Raw genomic sequence first — 20,276 nt, forward strand, 5'->3', positions numbered from 1 at the left:
GACGTGGCTCAGGGCTGCCTGTATCGGCTCACAACCCAAGTTATCTTGTCTCTGGTGACTGGGGCTCCAAGAGATGTCCGCCCGAGATGCGGCGGTTTGGCTCCGCGGCAGTGGTAACACATCGATATTCTTACACGTCTCTTTTCACCCTTTCTCCACTACCTCTTTCACTCATGCACCTTTTTCCTGTGACACGGCTTTTGTCCATGCCTATCTTTCACGACAAAGTTCAGTGGCTAAGCGCTCTGGCACCACTGCCAACGACGCTTTCTTGGAGTGTCTGGTTCAACACTACACACTCGCAGGGAAGTTCACCCCTCTCCCCCTGGCTTAAACGCGCTGCGCGACGTATTCTGGAATAGTCTATGTACGATAAGGGAAAAGGATTAGGGATCACGGATGGGATACCAGCGGTTGAGAGCAGGTAAAGTGGGGGGGCCGTACATTGGGTCAGTTGATTGGCGCGTTGTACGCCTCGTCATACGCGGAGTTAAAAATGAATTCATCCAACCCTTGGACAACTCATCCGGAGACTGTTCGGAGCTGCCAAAAACGTCCTCTGAAGTAGGCCTGTATCCGACTCCAGAAACGAGCTCACGGCCGCACACACCCCCGAACGCAGCTTGGGAGACTTCTCCTGCATTAGTTTTCCCCGAAAACGGCCTCAGCGTGCGGATCCTAAACTACTGATCATGGCTCGCAACATGGAGTTTTCATGGGTCTCTGCAACATTTCTGCTAGAAACAAATCCCCAGAATCTACAGAGGCATTGGAATGGGTGCAATTTAGCCTTAAATCTGGAAGTCATCTACAACACGCTCATCTCCACTACAAAAAGCCTCAATCACTATGTCATTCACAAACACCGTTCCAGTCGTAGCAATCTCCAGAAAATTCATCACTCTGCAAAGGCTGCAGTCTTGCCCACCATCATAGAGAACGGAAAACTCAATTTCTCATACTGAAGTCAGCAGCCATGGCCTGCTTCCGTGACGAGAAGTGCACACTACATGTTTGGCAGAAAGGAGGCTAGAGATGAATACGGAGCGAATCGGCCGGCAAATGTACCACGAGCGAGTGGGCGCCTTTCCAGTTCCATAATTCCGGAAGATGAGGAGGTGATTTATCGCGGGATTGCGAAAGATAGCCATGGGTCAACAGGCAGGACTCCAGTCCCTGTGACTTCGTGACGATGTATAGAATGGGTCAAGACCATTGAACAGGACTTTAATCAAAACCTCGGTACCTCAGTCGGCCCTGAGGATGGGAAGGTGATGATGATAAATCTATCTTAATACCCCGCGGCCTCGTGATGACGTGGCAGTGCGGCTATCCCGACGTTACATGGCGTACATGAGGGGATCATTTCTAGTATTCTGGTTGGTATCATCGGGTGTCAATGGTCCTCGGGTTCTGTGTTGTCCGTGTGTATTGTCATGGTATTGATAATAGGGAATAAGAAATAATAATTATGGGTTCCTCTCTCTCTCCGTACGTCTGTCCCTGGCCGTCTGCTCCTCCCTTCTGTTGGTGCGCCGCTGCGCCTGCCTTGCGGGTCGGTTATCCGGGGGCGGTGTTCCCGGGGTGTTTCGGTTTCCACTGGTGCTTTGTTTGTCGCCTGTCTTGGATTTGTTGATGAATGACGCGAGTCTCTCCACGCCTTTCACCCCGCCCATGAGGGTGTTAAACTTAGTCTGGTTTCCGCGGCCTAGTATGCGTCGGTACCTTCTCGTCCGAGGGCATTCTGTTAAGATATGTGTCCTCGTCTGAGTTGGTTTGCCGCATTGGCACTCTTTGCTTTCTGTTGTGATTCTGAATCGGTGGTAGTATTCGCCAACGTGTGCGTGTCCCGTTCGGAACTGCAGGACTCGGCTGAAGGTCTTTCTGCCGAGTTTGCTGAGGCGATTCGTGAGTTTGAGCTTCGGTGCGAGTTGGTTGGCTGCGTAGAAGCCCGATTTCGGGGGGGGGGAGGATGGGAAGGAAAGATATTCAGAAGGGAACTGAACGGGACGATGGGATGGTCATCCTGTGGTCCCGTAAATAATCGGGGCTAACTAGTCCCCGAATTGCATAAGACAGTGCCATCCAGCGCAGGGAACAAAAAGCGGCCATGATTCGAAGTGAAGGGAATAGGTTCTTGAGATCGATCTTGGCTTCCTATTGGCAGGAGATAGCGTCATGCAACCTGTGAGAGAACTAGCGTAACAAACTAGCGCTAGACAATGAAAGACATTGAGTAAAGGTCTAATAAGACCAGGAAACCTCACCTCAGTTCACGATAGTGCAACTGAGGAGAGAGAAAACAGTCGCGACGAGTGGCTTTTAAGCCTACAACGCCGCGTATCAACAAGAAAGATAAATTGGGAATAACGGACAATCCTCTGCGGCTGGTGAGTCCGTGCGCCATAATGGTGGGACGTCGACCTTGTCTCTAATACAACCTCCAAAGTGCGCGATACACATTGTGGAGATAGAACGTCCGTGTTCCTTCCCCAAAGGGCTCGAGTTCAGAACAGATGTGCGATTCGACGGAAAGCAGAGGGACATCTAAGTGGCATAAAAACTGAAGGTATCAAGTGCGTGTAAAAGCCTTACGAAGACGTCCAATCGACTAAGTCTGACGTTTCAGTCGTCAAATTACGCGGCAAACAACTTCCGGCTCCGATCACAAATGGTGGTGCTGCAAGCCCCCTCAACACCCCATACTAGTGTGCGAGCACCGCTTGCGTTGTGTCCGATCAGAGATCATGTGATGCAGGAATCGGGTCACAACCTGCTACGAAAAGGGGAAAGTTGTTCCTGTTTCCTCCAAAAATCATTTCCATATGGACCGCCAGGATGCTACTAAGGATTTCACTTTCGCCAAACTTTCAAGTCTTACCTTACCTGTTACCCTCCGCATGCAAGTGACTCATGTGTGTCAGCGAGATTGTTCTAATTTGTTGTTCAGAACCCAGCTGGAAGGGAAGCTGAAGAAACATGGTTTTGTTGAAGTGCTTGATCATCCCGAGCTGAGATTCACCGGGGTCCAATCTGAGTGAGCAGTAACATATCGACAAGGAAGCATCTTACTTACTTGTACCTACTTGTCAGAGCCCCTTCCGACATTTACGTTACATGCCAACTTATGGCGGACAATAAGCCTCTCACTATTCCTTTACGCACATCTCATAAGGTGTTCAAGGCCAACTTCGTGTGCGTTATGATGTGAAACTTTATTCCAGTCTGTTCCTCTAACATGCCCTGCAATATAGCTGGAACGAATGGATCAGCTTGCCAATACGCTACTGTGATCTTCCTCTCAGTTCTCAGTTGACATTCACGGTCTGGGATACTGCAGGGCCCCGAAGCGCTGCCCCGATAGGCGGAACAACATTTCGTTTGTTCGGAAAAAAATGGTGCGTTTCCCATCAATGCATTGGCTCAGTTGCATATCACACATTTTGACCAATAAGAATGCCGAAGGACGTTAAGACGCGGCAGCCATAGATTGCTCCTGTGGTCCGGTCAAGAAGCGGATGGATCCGTCGAAACTCGTACGCCAAGCAAAGTTGGACTGAAAGATGAAATGGGCCGTCTAGAGAAAGTAAATATTGAAGGATGGTTAATGAGTTGCTCGCCTAATTCCGTGCACAGCTAATGAAGAAGTTCGAACGAGATGATTTACCGAAATTGGATTGGTTGGATACCCTAGTTTTTCGTAAGATGGAGGAAGTCCGAGCCGTGAGTTCTCGTAGCCATTCGAAGACGTACCTTCACTCATTATCTTCTAGGAAGAAACGGCGAAATCGGATCAATTGTTCCTGTACATTGATTTGCCTAAATTTGACTTCCCCATTATCTTCAGCGAACCGGTACATCGCTTCCATTGTCCCTTATCTTTGCCCCCCTCAAAATTTATTAGGAGCCTCCAACAAATATGTCCATGGCCGGCGTCGGTGCACCGTCACAGACAACTCCTAGCATCCCGGCTCTCATCAGCATCCACTCTGACGTGCATCTTTGGGCGGTCCTTGATCCAGAAATTGCCCGAACGAATCCCGTCGAAGACAAACATAGACGCCTTGTTCGAAGTCATAGAAGCGGTCCTCTGGATCGTGATCTCAAGCCCAATGCGCGGATTCGAGATGAGCTGAATGTGAGTGGCGATCCCTTTCTGCTGATTCTCCTTTATCTTCTCCCCAATAGAATATCCTAAATTACGCTCCTACTCATCCATTAACGGCCGAAGACAAGGATCTTATCTGGAAATTTCGGTTCTACCTCACCGGACATGCCAAGGGTCTGACGAAGTTCCTCAAGTCCGTTTCATGGCGTGATCCGACAGAAGTTAAGCAAGCTGTTGAAGTGCTTCTTCCCATGTGGACAGACATTGATATGGACGATGCTTTGGAACTCCTCGGCCCAGGGACTGTGGATAGCCGTGTCAGAGCCTTTGCTGTGCGTCAATTGGCGCGAGCCGATGATGATGTAAGTGCATGTCAACCTTTGACCCATGCACTAGGACCCAACAGCTTCCCAGGAACTTGTGCTTTACCTGCTTCAGCTCGTCCAGGCTCTTAAATTTGAGAGTTCGCCAAATGAGGTGAATGCTCGGAGTGTTACCAGGTCCTCGGCAAACCGGGGAGTGATGGATGAGGATAGTGGATTGGCAGACTTCCTTATCAGCCGCGGTGTCAACAATCCAATATTAGGCAACCGATTCCATTGGTACCTCATGGTTGAAGTAGAGAACAAAGAAACAACGACAACGTATGGGCGTGTCTCATACAAATTTATGACAAAACTCATTGAAGTACGTGATCCGGAACCTCGTTGTGAATGACACTCACAACCAAAGACAGACTGAAAATGGGGTTACCCGCCGAGATGTGATGCGGCGCCAAGGCGAGCTCTTAGCAACCCTTTCGTCGAAAGCAAAAGAGCTCCGAACTTCAAAGGATGCCAGACCGAAGAAGATTGAAAAACTCCGTTCTTTGATCGCCGACTCGAAGTCTGGGCTAGCAAACATAAATCCTCCTATTCCTCTTCCTCTTAACGCACGCGTCGAAGTCACAGGCATCATACCAGAGAAATCATCCGTCTTCAAATCCAATCTCTTCCCTCTACTTCTATACTTCCAGTGCTCTGACGGAAGCGAGTACCCTCTCATTTTTAAGAACGGTGACGACATGCGCCAAGATCAGCTTGTCATTCAGCTGTTCACTCTCATGGACCGTTTATTAAGAAAGGAGAAGTTGGACTTGCGGTTGAGCCCTTACGATGTGCTTGCTACAGGTTCGCTGGAAGGGATGGCGCAATTCATACCTAGCATGACTATTGCCGCCATTGTGAGCGAGCATAGTACGGTTTTGAACTACTTTCGGGTTCATAGCCCAGATGAGGGCAGTGTTGGAACGTATGGAGTGACACCTTCTGTTATCGACACCTTCGTACGCAGCTGTGGTCAGTTGTTGCGAAATCCTCGTGGTTGAGTAGAGCCTCCGATGCTTATCCCCGGCCTTTGCAGCTGGATACTGCGTTGTGACATATATCCTAGGCGTTGGGGATCGACACCTAGACAATTTGCTTATTGCTCCAGATGGTGAGTCATCCGCTTTCATTTGATCTTTAGCCGATATTTAAGTGATACTTATATAGGTCATTTTTTCCACGGTACGCTTGTCACTCATTCCTGCAGGAGGTGCTGACTCTTGGTGTTCGCAGTGGATTTTGGGTACATTCTCGGTCGTGATCCCAAGCCATTTCCTCCTCCCGTTAAGGTCTGCAAAGAGATGGTAGATGGAATGGGTGGCGCTCCATCTTCGCACTACGCACGCTTCAAGAACCTTTGCTTCACGGCTTTCACCATCCTTCGCAAGTCTGCAAATCTCATTCTAAACCTGGTTGCTCTCATGGTGGATGCCAACATTCCTGACATCCGACATCGTGACGTGCACGAACAGATACAAGAGAAGTTCAGACTAGATCTCACAGAAGAAGAGGCTATCAAACACTTTGAAACACTACTGAACGAAACATCCTACTTCACCGTTGTGTTCGATCGTATCCACGACCTGGCACAATATTGGAGAGCATAGAGGTAGCGAAAATGAAGGTACGTGCATGTCGGGCTGTTCGAGTCATTAGCTCGGGCTTTATCTGATGGGCTGCGGACAATCCGATGCACTGAAACTGATTTATGGATGCGGTCCGTGGTCTCTTCGAACTCTCCACGCTTTAGGTGCCCATCCCACGTAAACACTATAAATCATTGTCCCAAATTTCCGCCCAAGAACGTGGCTTGACCTCACCATTCGAGAGCTCCATTTACAACTTTCAACATGGTGATTAGTTGTGGTATGATTCACCACCATGACGACTGTGTAATTCCTTCCTCCTGCCCCCGGAGAGGCGAGTTCGCCTCTATGAAAATGTGTGCAGCCTCGGACTAAAAGTGACATGTTCATTTGACTTGTACGAGGGACGCCGTGAACCCAATCTGCAGCTTCGTCCTTGGAATGACAGTATTCTTCTGTGCGCTACAGTGCGATGACGATTCGGGTCATGATGGCAGGGTCAGAGGACGGAATGGCTTCAGGCGATATCATGATGCGACGGGGTGGCTGCCTAATGCAAAAGCACCAGCGATCTGCGCAAGCACGCGTGTGCAACTAGTATCTACTGAATACTACAGTCTATGATTCCAGCAGATTGAGGACTGAAGTGACAACTGCGCAGGATCCTGGCCTCGACTAAAGTAGAAGAGACAACCAGGTCGGGCTTTATGAAGTGACACTGTGATGTGATTTGTAAACGCCAACGCGGTTTCCCACGCTTTCGACGCAAACTCGAAATGAGTAGCACTAACACCAGTGATAAGAATCTTGCCGATGTGGAGGAAGGGAAAGATTCAATAGCCTTTTTTTATATCTTTGTGAGTGTGATAGCCTTAGGGCGTCAGGCCAGATTAACGGTTGTTACTTGCTTCGTCAATGTTGTCTCAACGTAGTTTGGGGTCGCCGTCAGTCAACTTAGTCATCTCCGCGAGGCAACTGTGAGCCGACGCAACATTCATTAGCTTTTCTTGCCTTATTCTCTATATGTTGTTGTTTCCAATAATCCGGCAGCACTGGGAGGATTCGCATACCACCCACCTCTTGGTGCTATCGCGCTGAGCGCCATGGCTTATGGTAAGTCATTCAAGTTCAGTGTGAATCCATCCCTTCATTCTTTCACAAGGTATTTCTGCGCTTCAGCCTGCCAGGAAGCCCGATGGAGTCGAGAAAGCACTAGACTTGCATGGATTTTTCATTGGTCTCGTTGCCGTTCCCCTGGTCTTGATCTCTGGAACCATTATGTACCAGCGGAAGGAGGATAGAGGCCAGCCTCATTACGTCTCATGGCACGGTGTTTGTTAGGATTTGTCCCGAGTTCGAAATAACACTCAAATTTAGACACAGATCGTGGGCATCACAACAGTGCTTTTGGCTGTAAGTTCCTTCGTGACACAGCAGTGTTTCGTGTTCATTGGAGCCGAATTTAATCCATCAGTTTATCCAAGCCATTTTTGGCGTCCTGTTATCGTGGGGATATCTTCCTCGGAAATTATACCGGTACCATAGGTGAGAGCTCGTTGTCGGTAGCAAAGGCGCCCTCTTTTTTAAAAATTTCACTGATTTCCTGCGCTTCCACAGGCAATCAGGCTACGCGGTCTTTACGATCCTAGTTCTTGCGTTCATGCTTGGCGGCTTATATTCAAATTTCATCGTTCGACATGCGTGGACGGCTACACGCTTCCTGGCATACGGTCTAGGCCCACTGAGTGTGTGGGGAGGGGTCGTGGCACGCATTCGGTAATGCACCATTAAAAAGCACCAAGTATTCAACTGACATGGTGTTTGATAAGGTCCAGAAAGCTGTGGTAGTCCCCAGCATCATTTCTCGCTACAGAGGGACCGCATATAGGTAGATCGGTCACTTGGCCGGAGCCATTTCGGTACTTTTGTCATTCTCGTTGTGTTCTTGGCTCGTCTCCGCCTCTAATGACAATTGGCTGACCCCGATGCCCAAACCCTCAATGCTCATCCTCACTGCTCGCTCCCAGACCTCCCTTACATCATATCCGCCCGCTTTGGCAACTTCGTTCCCACCGATAATCCCAACATCTCTTAGTATACCATCTGTCCCAGGATCAACATACTTTTCTTTAAGCGTGAATTTCCCCCATACACCTTGGCCAGTCTCGGAGTAATATGGGTCTGTGAAGGGAACATGCGGAATGTCTTTGACGTTCGAACGGATACGCTGCGCAGCGGTAGCAGCAGTTGCGGCTGAGGTTTGCTGGACAGCTTGGACGTTTGCGACTTTGGCCCTTTTAGCTGCCTCAGCACGTGTCCTGGCTATAATTTTGGAAGCAGAAGCATTGCTTTGTTGCTAAGTGGGACCGAAGGATATGCGGGTGAGAGCGGAGCCACATGAATCATGACTGAGCAACGAACCAGACCATCAATAATATCTCTTTCACGTTTCTCCCGCTCCTTTCTTTCTTCTTCCTCTTCTAATCTCGCTTCTTCGGCGCGATCTGCTTGCTCCTTTTTCAACCGCTCCTCCTCGACGCGGACCATCGCTGCTTCGCGCTCGTCTCGTTGTATATTGAGTTCAATTATCGTCGCATTTTGAGCCCGAAATGCTGCTATTCGTTCCTCCGTCTTTTGGGTGTCAATTCCGTTGATTAGGTTAAACGCTTGAACGGGCAGATTATTAAATATTCGGGATACGCAAATGATGGTTCCTACATACTGATGTCCTCGACTTCTTCAAGATAATCATTAAATGATTTTAGGTCAGGGAAATCCTCTCTGCGCTTGTTGAATCTGTGTCGGAAGGGTTCCGGTGAACAGACTGACACAGTTAGCTAATAAGAATCCTCACTCTTTCGCCATTCGCCTCCGAACTGCGACCTCTTTCTCAACAACAAGATCTTCGAATGTTTGCGGCGAAAACTGCATTTTACGGAGCGTCTTGCCACATATTGGACACGGAGCTGGCCCCAGAGTGAACAATCGATCGATACAGGACTCACACCTGCGTGAGCGAGTCATTCATTCAAAGGACAAACGTGCAGTAAGGTCGTCGCGAACATTTTGTGGTAGCAGGTGCTGACTAAGAGGCGAAGCTTTGGGTTGAGATACCTATCGCTTTTGCAAACGGGACATTCATCCTCCATAGACTAATGTTAGAGGGTGGTCGGTAATAGTAAGAGTATGTATCGAGTGTTATGCAACATGAGCTCGCCTATCTAGTTCTGCTGAACTTGGCGCAACTCACGGAGTACTCTGTCGTCTTCCCAGTAGGATCCTTCACACCTCCAGAGAATATCTGCGCGCCTATGCCTCCTAACCCATTGGATGTCGATATAACTCTCCCTGCAGTAGACCTCTTCGTTGACCCTTTTAGCCACGGCACGGACATTTGTCATGGAGATACGTCGGGATGTGATCAGAATTCCCACGTTCTCGTGCTCATGATGTCGCCTTCTCTTGGAACAACTACTTTGACTTCAAGCGATAGCATATCATAATCCTGACGACTCCTTGCAATGAACCAATACTCTGGCTCCACGGTAGCTGTTACATATAGAGGCTGGTAACCTGCTTAGGTAGCTATGTAACGAATGGGACAAAATATTAAATGCTGAACATATACTTAGTACTGTAGGTACGACCTTCAAATCACCTTGCCGTACGCGGGAAATCAAATGTTGATACTAGTCCTAATAGAGGCTGGTAACCTGTCTACGATCAAAAGTCACTGCCATTCGCGCTGCCAGGGTTCTCCCACTGTACCTGAACGACACAAATGACTTTCTTCTGGCAAAGATACCACTTCACGGCAGCAGCGAGCAGACAGACAGCAGCGAGCACCAGTACCACACCTTTCACTTCTGAAACCCGCCGGAAGTTGAACGCAAACGCTCCCTAGAGTCCGCCATTGCAAAGAGGCGAAATGGGATCCCTGGATTGATGGAGCTCATTTTGATTTCCCTCATCGCTTGATTTACGAGCGGGCACCGACAGAAGCCCGAAATCTGTCTAAGCACCTATCCGTGATAGTGAGTTAGCGGCGCCTAATCAAAACACTTTCAACAATTTGTAGGTGTTACTGCACTATGATTAGATTAGGAGAAGCTAGCGCAGTCTTAGGCAAAGGGCATCATGAACCTCCACCAAAAACGGTCAACGGAACTTTGGATCAATACAATTGCTTGACTACTGGTTAATTAGTGTCTCGTTGTCAACACCATCGCTTGGCAGGTACAAGGTAAATAAAGTTACAAACGGGGGATGCCGATAAGGTCTCCTTATAATGGCCCGATCCAACGCAAGGAACCCTCTTTCACAACTAACCAACGCCTGCCAAATTTTCTGCTAGACCCTCCTTCCCTTCTTTTAGCGAGCGTGACGCGTAACACACGCAGACTTTCCTTTACATCCTCCCACTCTTCGAAACCACTAGCCAGTTGATCTCAACCATGCGCTTCATCGCCGTTGCTTCCATTTTGTTTGCTGCTGCCTCTTGTGTTCTCGCCCATGGTCATGGTCATGGATGCTCATCCTCCCAGTTCAGCTGTTAGTCCACTCGCCTCCTGACTTTCTTGACCTTATCGTTGTCCCCTCTTATCTACTAGGGACCATCCCCGGCACGAATACTCATATTTGTCTCCCAAAGAATTTCCATGGTGATGGGGACTCCCCGTATGTGCCTCTACTCCTCCCCCTTTCCAACTAACGCTAACACCCGCGCTCATCTAATAGATCCGATAAGGAATGTCCCGAGGGTTGGGCATGGAGTGGACACTACAAGGTTTGCGTTCCCAAGACCAACAGGCCCCGCTATCCTTCGTGCCCTCATGGAGATTGGGACTTCCGCAACCAATGCTGCCACAAGCCAACTGGAACGAAAGGTGGAGATCATCCCAAGCCCTCTCATCGTCTCGGTCACGACGATCACCATGATGGTGGTGATCATCATCACCATCGGGCTGTCCGTCTTAATGGCTACAAGTACTAAATTTAAGCAAAGAAATTACTCGGTATGGCATGGCCTTTATTGTTCCTTGAATCACCGCTCACAGCTTGCCCCGATTGTTTCTTCCCAGGCATCCTCTTGGGGGTAGTGCTACTGTCGTTCGCCGATTGCCATGTGGCAACCCATTTCCTTAATTTAACGGTGACCGTGCATCTCCTTGTCTTTTCAGGTCATCACCGCACCGCAACCCTCTTCTGTCCTGCCGTTGCAGTCCGGACTCCGGGGATTTATTTCTCCAAGATATCCACGGCTCTCATCACTCTTATTTATATACGAGGTGCTCATGCTTTTTTTTTCTTGCAGTTTTTCCCTCGCCTTCTAACGGCCCAGTGCCATCATTGTGTCTTCGGATGCATGTAGCCCCGCTGATCTCCACCTATGTTTCCCCCACATTAGTTCGGCCACTTTATCTCTTTTCTTTTCTCACGTTACATCGGATGAGATTGTAAAGTAGCGGCTGGCAGGAACAAGATGATTGTCTGTTGTCATTGCATCCTCGTCCCTCCGGCCCTGGTTGGCGGCTGACCCATGGTTTTCCCGCCCTTTCGCACCTACGTGTCCAGCAACTCCTGCCCAGTCTTCTAACACCCGTCGGTAAATTCTGAATTTTCTGGGCATCATGCAAATTATCCGCAAAAAAGGGCTGAGCGAACGGAACTTGCTCTAGACTACATCTGTACCTATCGTAAGGGTTGCACGATTGGCTCAACAGGGCATCCGAGATTAAAGAAACAAGGTATGTCCGGTTCTAGAGCGGTTCATGCATATGGCGAATGGGGAAGACACGTCAGAGCATTACATAGCAACATATTATCATGCATAGCGCTCGGTGAGTTACCAATATATCCAACAGAGCTTCCTGTTGTTGTCCATTGCCTTGGTGACAGCTATGCATACACGGACCACTGAATAGGCGTCGTTAATTTGTTTTGACGTAAATGTGGATGATACCCAGGTGTGTCTCTCTACGCTTTCGACCTCGCCAAAATATGGTGCCGGGGGTACCTTAATCTGGGTGAGTAACCATGCACCTTCCGCGCGGGACTCGCGTACATACCCGATCACAGAGAATGACCCCGCCTTCCTGGTAAGCTTGACGTCCGTTCCCGAGAGGATTCACGGCAATGGCACCCAGTAATCGTTTACGAAAAAAGATGATTTGAAATCTTTCATTTGCAACCCAAGCTTGCCGAGACAGAACAATTTTGGAAATTACATATCCTTTCTCTTGGTTTCGGTCATACGCTCGAAAATTGCCCAGGACACGTTGCCAATTTTGAGACTTATCCCCCAATATGTTGTCAAGATCTCAATGAAGTTGATCTGAGGAGTCTCGAATCAAGACACGTCCAGTTACTTACATCAGGAGATAAAGACACTGTAACATGGTACTGTATGTACAAAGGATCAGGCACAATATTGCGGAAATTAATCCAGTTGAGTGGATTTGCTGGGTTTTTACATCATTAGCTACCCAAGTTGTGTTCATGCCTCAATCCAGTTTGGGATGACTGTGTCCTGATCTGACTCGTTCTTGCCTTACCAGAGTACCTGATGTGGTCCGGGGAAAAGCGCCACTGGATTTGCACGTCGTGGATATTCATGAATTCATTCAGTTATATCGTCGGCTAAAGATGTCCCCTGGTCCGCGCTTTTCTTTCCCCTGTTCCACTGACCTCTGGAGCGGAAACAAAACCGCCATTTCGAAGTGCTACGTTGATCCTTTCTTACTCGGGTTCGGACCCTTCTGTCACTTTCGATGTCTACGTGGTTCTGCCACTACCTGTTATGGGAGATCGTCATGCCACCCGCATTCCGTACGTGTTCTGCGCTTATCACTGGTAATCCAGCAGAAGATATGCAACCACCAGCAAGTGATACGAAGGGTATACTTAATTTCACCAACACTACCGGCGGTCGATCTGTCACTTTTTTGCACCACTTCAGCTGGGTCATATGCCTCTAATAACCGCAGTTCATGTAGAAAATGTGGAGGACGTGACGATCTCCTCGAGTGATGATGTACAATAATATAATTCTTATTGTAGCCTCTATCGCAATATGTACTTCCTCAACAAGGAGATGTAACCCCTTCAGTATCCACTGTTTTCTAAGTTGGAGTTTGTCGGAGTGATCCTGCACGCTGCCTTTCAGGACAATTTTTCTCGACATATAGCCACGCCCATCGGTGCGCCGCTATATACTATCGCACCTCTAAGCCTAAACGGCTGAGCGCCCGTGTCATAATTGCGCACTCAATCTTTTGGGGGATTGGGTGTAGCCTTCGGCCAACAGCTGGCCACTTAGTTTTTGGGCTTAGTGATAGGCAGGGTCAATGTTTATCCCTCTCTGAATGTTATGTCAACACAGCAGCTTTCAGAAGAGGAGGCGGTGACTGACTTAGTAAACCCCTTTTTCCATGTTTTCCCACGTCCCCGCACAGCCCTGGGTCCCCAACCCATATAAGAACCGTATGTCAGCCAGCAAAACATCACTAGTTGTGCTGGACGGCGATCAGTTGGGCCTCCATGTCGTACTACACGACGTACCTTCCTTACCAGTACTATACATACCATCAGCCTCCTCAATATGTCGCAACCCAATACCTGCCTCATTGGGCTGATCCGTCACTTTCTCAATATGTTTACTATCCGACACCCCCGCATGCCTACCTAACAAGCACCGGCCCCGCCTATCCTCCACTCCAGCGAGCTTTATCATACATGCCAGGGGTTCCAAAGCAGCAAGGATTGCGATCGCTGGAACAACCCTGGTTGTCGAGATCCAAAACGTCCATCATACCACCCAATACTCCCAGGCAGAAGATAAAGCGAGAGAGACCACGATCATCATGGCTCCGCCGCTTGGGATTCTCATAGGCCGTACTGATCCCTTCCTGTGCCAAATGTTGGCGTACGCGAGGATGTACGATCCGCGATTGCTTTCTTTCGGGTGATGAAACTAGGGCCACAGATCACTGCCATCGACGAGCTTTGCAGGACAACTGGAGCCGCAGCACCTCGAAGTTAGCCCCTCGGAAGAGTACGATGTTGGTCATCAAACCCATCTGCCCACCTCTCTGCCCACACTTCTTCATTCTTATTTTATGTACTGTCTTTACGAACTCCGCAGCGTTTCTCTGCCACGTCTGTATGATTTATATTTAACGATCGCGAGCAATGCTATATATATATATATATATAATGTATAACTCATCCGTGCGATTTTATCACCCTTTCTTTCGATCTCACCAGCTTGGTATTGGTGCTATGTAGTTGGTCGTGTTGGGCTATCGGCCGTTTCAATTCATTAGATTGCAATTCGCGGAAGTGGTGCATAGAGACAAAAAAGAGAACATTTCATTGAGGAGAGCACAAAGATTCGCAGGCACAAGAAACTTTGGGTCCAATCGGTTCCGGCCAGGAGATAGTGGAGATGGCCCAAAATGGGCCAGCAGGAAACGCGATTGCAGAAAAACAACGGCAGCATACAACAGTCAAGGGGGAGCCGTAATAAGGTTACGTGTCATGAATATCTTGCAAGGGTCATGGGAATTCCCATGAAATAGAACAATACCCAGCCAGCACCAAAACCCAGTGGGAAAGCTCCAGTGGGAAAGCTTTGCATGGGCATTAACGAACGTCGGGAATAGGATCAAAAATTGAACAATGGACAGGAAAGGAAGTTCGTACATCTGATAAATTGGACGTTGGGATTCGGAAAAGGAGATGAAAAAACTTCAGGCAAAGGAGGGTGGTGGTAATTCGGAAAACTGGAATGGAAACAGCAGACAAGGAGAGTCGATATATGAAGCCTAATTCGATAACCGCAATGGATTATTATTAATCACGCGCCAACGAAACGGCACTAGTTGTTGCACACCTGTTGAGGCAATTAAGCAGCGCATCGAAGCAGGAGAAGCATGGAGTCGAGTTGGAAACGGGGATCGGGACTGTATGGGAGGTCGTTAGTTATTCTGAAATATGGTGAGGAATAGGGTAAAATTGCTTACTGTAGTTAGAACAAAACGAGGCCAGTATAGGGTGAGGAGATTTCAACGAAAGACTTGGGATGGGAGTGGAAAGGTGGATGTTCCGACAAAGGCTAGCGAATGGGTAGGATCGTCTGTGGTAACAGAACACGATTATTGCAGACGTTATAATCGGTCGTATACATGTATTAAGTTAACGCTCGCATTCGGGGAATTCGGCACAAGGAAATTGTCAATTTCCTGCACTCACGGAACTCAATTCAGGGCGCGCTCGAGGCTTCTCGCGCCAACTCATCGGCTTTGGTATTCCTTGCTCTTGGGACACGCCAAAAACGCACAGAGACACCGCATTGACCGAACTCAACCACAAGTGCATCTAATTTTTCAAATAGGTCGCGGTTTTCGACACGTCGCCTGCCCCGACGCATCCATCCATTAGCTCTCCACGCAAAGATCCATTCAGTGATTCCCCGATAGACGTATCGGGAGTCGGTGATAACGACAACATCCTCGGGTTGACTCGACTCAGGAATGCAGTCACGAATTGTCTGAAGAGCTCCAATTGAAGCATGGAGTTCAGCACGATTGCTTGTCTGGGGTCGGTTCGAGGGAAGGCACTCGCTGACATTATAGCGCGAACTAGGCCCGAAGTAGCAGCCATAGCCACCGATACGTTGACCATGATGTTCATTGTACTGATAGGAGCCATCAACGAACACTACTAAGGTGTGGGGCATATATTGTTTGCTACGAAGCCTTTCCCTCAAACATAAATGGTGCTGCTTCAAGCAATAGCGAACGACATTGTTCGGATCGACATCCTGGTCGGGAGACACGCCTTCCCAGTAATTTCCCGGGTCGAAACGACGGGAGATGGGAGCTGGCATTGAACGTAAAAGAAAGACTGGAGGGGTGCAGGTAACGTCATTGCGGGGGGTGCTTATAAGTATACCTTCCGTGGAGATTGCCGGACCAAACCGGACCATAATGGAAATGACTCGATGAGGGGATATCACGCGAAATAGGAGCGCCCGATTTGGGTGGGTCTTGTGATCATCCAAAATTGGCAGCAAATTTATGACCGCCCCCCTAAATCGTTGGCCTGCACAGCCACCGATTTTTTTTGACACCTGGAGATTGCGACGACGGAATATATTGAACTACTGCGCCTACGAATAAACGAATAAATTCGGCCAACTCCGCTACAAAGCAGCTAAGGTAAGCAGAACTGCGTGTTGTAATCACGAGTCACGGGAGCCAGGCACAGCCGGTGTTTATGTGGAGGGGGAATTACCAATTCCGTAGTTGCACAGGAGTTACCTCAGTTGGGCCGCTCATATAAATACACACAGACGGACATTTACAAAAATCATCAGATTTCACTCTAGCACTCCAGCCTCTATGGATATAACTGCACTCCTTGCTGGCACTACGTAGTTCTAATAGAGGCCATTATCATTAGTACAGGGCTGTGCAAACACCTTGGTCTGAACAGCCGCGATCAACATTCGCAATTCGTCAAGTTTCACATGGTATGGGGAAATTGTTATAATCCTCTCTCGTATTGTGGCTCCATAGTTTTCTCTTCGATAATCAGCCAAGCGAGGGCCGCCATGCCGCCCTCACGAACGCCAAAAAATGCCTACTGCTCCTCTCTCAATTCGAAGCACACCTTCTATATATATTGACAGCTCGACATTCAACGCTGGGTTAAGAGGACTGTTACAACCATTGCGCAAAGAACAGAACTGGGAAATAACCTCCCATCGCCGGCCATACCCGGACCCGACCGTACTCAGAGGGAGGGGAAAGCCCTATGAAGGGGACGCCCAGAAAAGAACCCGCGAAGGGACGGGCCTCCTCGAACAGGTGTCTTTGTTGTGTGTTCCACCACGGACAGTACGTTGCCGTGGCGGTTCTAAATGTCAAGGACCATTCAGGGGTAGCGAGAGCAACAGCTGGGATGGGCCCAATAACGTCCAGCAGGAGAGTCTTGCTTGCTTGCTGGAAAGCTGTCGCTCAGGCTGAGCGGAACGAATACATGTTCCAGAATACTGGGGGGCGATTCTCATCACCATGAAGATGCATCTATGCACTAAGCCTAAATACTTATTGCATGGTTGGTTTTAGCAGTTGAAATTATTACTGAAACTTTAAGGCTTGAACTTGGGCAACCACGGGAATTGCGAGGTGCCTCGATCCAAACAGATGACGCCTGGCATTCCTGTGAGAATCTAGCACGTTGTAAGTGCTAGGATATTTACAAAGGTTTTAGTCATCGACTAAGATGGCGAAGACAAGAAAGCTCACCTCAGTTCTGAACAAGCGAACTGAGGGAGAGAGATAAGGGCGAAAAAGTCAAGGCTTTTAAGCCTTCTACGATGTGGCTGGAAAAGGGTAACCAAGAAAGGAATGACGGACAATCATGTAGATCGTGTGTCCGTTCGCAAGGTATGTGGGACGTTGACCTTTCTCCCAATAATTCCTTCGGTCATCTTTTTGGCTTCGATATCGTATTCCAAAGCACTAACAATACTCTTCTATCATCTCTCCCGGGACCTGCCCACCTTGTTGAAATCTCTTTTTTCTTGGTACGCTGTGGACCGTCCATTGAGTCCGTCGGACCATATTTCTTGCGCACGGAGTTTCCTTGAAGGATTGCCCGATGCTTCCGTTTTTGGAGTCCATGTTGATGGACACAGTCGTGGATGGCTTAAAAGCCACGAGGACGAAAATTTTCTCTCTCTCTCCCTCAGTTCACGTATCTAGAACTGAGGTGAGACACTCTTGATCTAACTGCACAATGTAGTAATAGCTAACAATGTGTAAATATGTTACCAGCGCTTACACGACGCTAGGTAACTACAATATATCCTTCAGTTCACGTATCTAGAACTGAGCGCTTACGCGACGCTAGTTCATATCTTCAATACACCTCACATCCCGTCCGAGGAAGACCCACCATACTTGCACGGTGTTTGGTAAATTCCATGTTTACGGAAAGCTGGATGGCTTTCTTGAGGACCACTTGCAAGGGGTATTCATGAAGCCATTCACATCGTGCATCCGTGGGCGGTCCCACACACGTGCAACGATCTCCTGCACGGTCAGCCTCGGCTGCCCAGTTGCTGCAACAGGTGGCTACCAGGTGGTGGCGGTAAAAACACATCTGGCCCTTGATGTTGTCAGTGTCAAATTGAGTCGTCCTTCACGCCGTCTTGGCTCTAACCCAGGGACCGGTACCCACTTCAGGTGGGTGGTGGAGGCCTGAGAAACCGGCTGGCTGCCGCATTATCAAAGAGATGGTCAAAGCTGAGACGAGGTGTTCTAAGTGAGTGTCCCATGAAAACCCGTCCCCGTAAAGGTCATGGCCGGCCTGCTGTTGCAACTTGAGCATTCACGGCACTGAGATTCAGACTGTAAATCCAGTACAGGATTAGGTGAATAGAACGCCTTCGTTCTCTGGGGAGTAGCACGATAGTAGGCCCGAACCTCCACCGAGTGCGGCTTCCGGCTTGTGAGTTATGAGAAGTGGCAACAGTTGGAGGAGAACGAGATATATTACAACAGAAATGAGTACAATCAAAATAATCCCAATACAAGGTCTGTGCAATTATCGATAAGTCAAGAAAAGAGGGAAGAAAAATGAAAGGCGCTGCGACAACTGATGCCATTAGCCGGACTACAGAGCTCGAGCGGCGGAGCAGTTGCCTTCCGATATGCAGCCAGGTCAGTGTTAGGTTACCTCATCGAGAAAAGTCAAGCTTACCATAGAATTGACCAAATGTTTGTGTGTTTGCGTTAACGGAGATTGATAAGGTTTGCTGACGATGTTCAATAGGGAACACATCTAGACTAACGCCCCCTAACCGAATGAACAGGGGCATCAGGGGATTCCTCTCATTATTCGAGCGGAAATCTACGCACAGTTGTAATGGCCATCCCTTTTGGTTTTATAGTGGAACCACACCCAACCACCTAGCGTGACAGGGAAGTTGACATTGCCTTGGGCCGTGCAGGTTTGGAGACTGACGTCCACTTCTACCCTAGCCGGGCCGTTGCAAGTAACGGTGACCTGCACTGTAGAGCGAGCATCATTCGTGGACGTAGTGGTGGAGCCTTTGGTGTTCGTGAGGGAGACGGAAAGAGTTTCTGACGAGTTGAAACTGATTTGAGAAGAGAGCGAATTCAGTGAATCAAGAGGTTCACCCACCGGAGATTGAGTAGAGTAGGAACCCAAGCATAAGCTCAGCTGTAAACTGGGTTGAGTGACCTATATCAGTAGAAGCTAGGATATGGTGTATCAATGGCGGTATCGGTGGATGCTAGCGCATCTCGACCTACTTTCAACCGTGGTCGAGGCGCTGACCGAGGAGCCTTGGAAAATATTTACTTGGGCAGAAGTGGAACCCTCTGCCTAGAAAACATAAGGGCCAACGATGAATTGTTGTAACATAGCTGGGGGCGGAAGGACCTACAATGTATCCGGTGAGGTTCATGGTTGAGTTCGAGCATATGGGATTGGAATTCCACGTTGCCGTGAAGTGCATCGGGCTCGGGTAGCACGCTTGTGCTGGACCGTCCAACTATTTCGGGTCAATGGAGTCGTTCCGGTGGTACTGATGAGTGCACGTACGTTAGGGGGGTTTACTCTTATGCTGTCCCAATCGCCACCCCAGTTGACTGTAGCAAAGTTCTGATATTGATGACTCAATGTAACTCATCGAGGATCAGATTGAAGTTTTCAGACGCATACCTTGACATCTTGCAGAGCATCACCCATCGCATTCAGCTGATCCATATTGATCAACTGACACAAACCCTGCTGACGGCTGAGGAGAGAGCTACCAATCGTAGAGCCGCGCAAAGTCCTCGCCTCTTCCTCGCTCATCTGAGCCGGGCCGCTAGGCCACCTCCGCAGGGAAGGAGTAGCCTGGGTTGATAGGACGAAAACCAGGACGATGGCAAAAAGCGTAGAAATGGCGACCATAGATAATGGAGCGGTACTTCTGGTAAGCTAGACAAAACGAAAAGGATCGAGGGTGCGTCTGCGGAGATTCTGCCAAAGCATTGACGCTCGTTTTATGCATCTCAGCGACCACCAACTGGGTCCGAGCACAACCTGTGCTAATCGCTAACAAAGTATCGAATTGTTCCTGGCGCGCGTGGATGGTTTTTAGGCGCGCCTGCGTACTGGTGCCTTGTAGAGACTGGG

At 48.8% G+C, this 20,276-nt stretch overlaps 6 protein-coding genes across 6 annotated transcripts; 3 read left to right on the top strand and 3 right to left on the bottom strand.

Moving 5' to 3' along the window:
* Nucleotides 1-2,825: 2,825 nt before the first annotated feature.
* Nucleotides 2,826-6,080, top strand: EI90DRAFT_2940554 (kinase-like domain-containing protein; the record flags this gene model as incomplete). Its single annotated transcript, XM_039055251.1, has 14 exons — nt 2,826-2,906; nt 2,958-3,037; nt 3,094-3,195; nt 3,255-3,398; nt 3,466-3,586; nt 3,637-3,733; nt 3,778-3,854; nt 3,905-4,138; nt 4,189-4,470; nt 4,523-4,795; nt 4,845-5,445; nt 5,510-5,584; nt 5,641-5,655; nt 5,707-6,080. 14 exons carry the CDS (start codon nt 2,826-2,828, stop codon nt 6,078-6,080), a joined length of 2,556 nt encoding a protein of 851 aa, XP_038910061.1.
* Nucleotides 6,081-6,826: 746 nt separating this feature from the next.
* On the top strand, nt 6,827-8,144 carry EI90DRAFT_2679150 (uncharacterized protein). The gene is made up of 7 exons (XM_039053452.1): nt 6,827-6,916; nt 7,110-7,172; nt 7,222-7,391; nt 7,443-7,472; nt 7,534-7,604; nt 7,677-7,835; nt 7,889-8,144. The coding sequence occupies exons 2-7, from the start codon at nt 7,163-7,165 to the stop codon at nt 7,905-7,907; spliced, it is 459 nt and encodes a 152-aa protein (XP_038910062.1). The 5' UTR covers nt 6,827-6,916; nt 7,110-7,162; the 3' UTR covers nt 7,908-8,144.
* Nucleotides 7,957-9,453, bottom strand: EI90DRAFT_2940622 (CDK-activating kinase assembly factor MAT1-domain-containing protein; the record flags this gene model as incomplete). The annotated part of the gene is made up of 6 exons (XM_039055254.1): nt 7,957-8,415; nt 8,481-8,725; nt 8,782-8,855; nt 8,914-9,066; nt 9,123-9,211; nt 9,310-9,453. 6 exons carry the CDS (start codon nt 9,451-9,453, stop codon nt 7,957-7,959), a joined length of 1,164 nt encoding a protein of 387 aa, XP_038910063.1.
* Nucleotides 9,454-10,513: 1,060 nt separating this feature from the next.
* On the top strand, nt 10,514-11,052 carry EI90DRAFT_3020789 (uncharacterized protein; the record flags this gene model as incomplete). The annotated part of the gene is made up of 3 exons (XM_039057545.1): nt 10,514-10,610; nt 10,670-10,736; nt 10,797-11,052. The coding sequence occupies 3 exons, from the start codon at nt 10,514-10,516 to the stop codon at nt 11,050-11,052; spliced, it is 420 nt and encodes a 139-aa protein (XP_038910064.1).
* Nucleotides 11,053-15,104: 4,052 nt separating this feature from the next.
* On the bottom strand, nt 15,105-16,193 carry EI90DRAFT_3158342 (ribonuclease H-like domain-containing protein). Its single transcript, XM_039066169.1, has 2 exons — nt 16,060-16,193; nt 15,105-16,038 (listed from the first exon to the last, which is right to left on the bottom strand). The coding sequence occupies exon 2, from the start codon at nt 15,946-15,948 to the stop codon at nt 15,322-15,324; it is 627 nt and encodes a 208-aa protein (XP_038910065.1). The 5' UTR covers nt 15,949-16,038; nt 16,060-16,193; the 3' UTR covers nt 15,105-15,321.
* Nucleotides 16,194-18,980: 2,787 nt separating this feature from the next.
* On the bottom strand, nt 18,981-20,051 carry EI90DRAFT_3020791 (uncharacterized protein; the record flags this gene model as incomplete). Its single annotated transcript, XM_039057546.1, has 6 exons — nt 18,981-19,213; nt 19,275-19,334; nt 19,406-19,478; nt 19,540-19,647; nt 19,698-19,757; nt 19,818-20,051. The coding sequence occupies 6 exons, from the start codon at nt 20,049-20,051 to the stop codon at nt 18,981-18,983; spliced, it is 768 nt and encodes a 255-aa protein (XP_038910066.1).
* Nucleotides 20,052-20,276: the final 225 nt, after the last annotated feature.

Source organism: Cantharellus anzutake, assembly GCF_015039405.1.
Source record: "Cantharellus anzutake strain C23 chromosome Unknown EI90scaffold_90, whole genome shotgun sequence".
NCBI classification, from domain to species: Eukaryota; Fungi; Basidiomycota; class Agaricomycetes; order Cantharellales; family Hydnaceae; genus Cantharellus; species Cantharellus anzutake.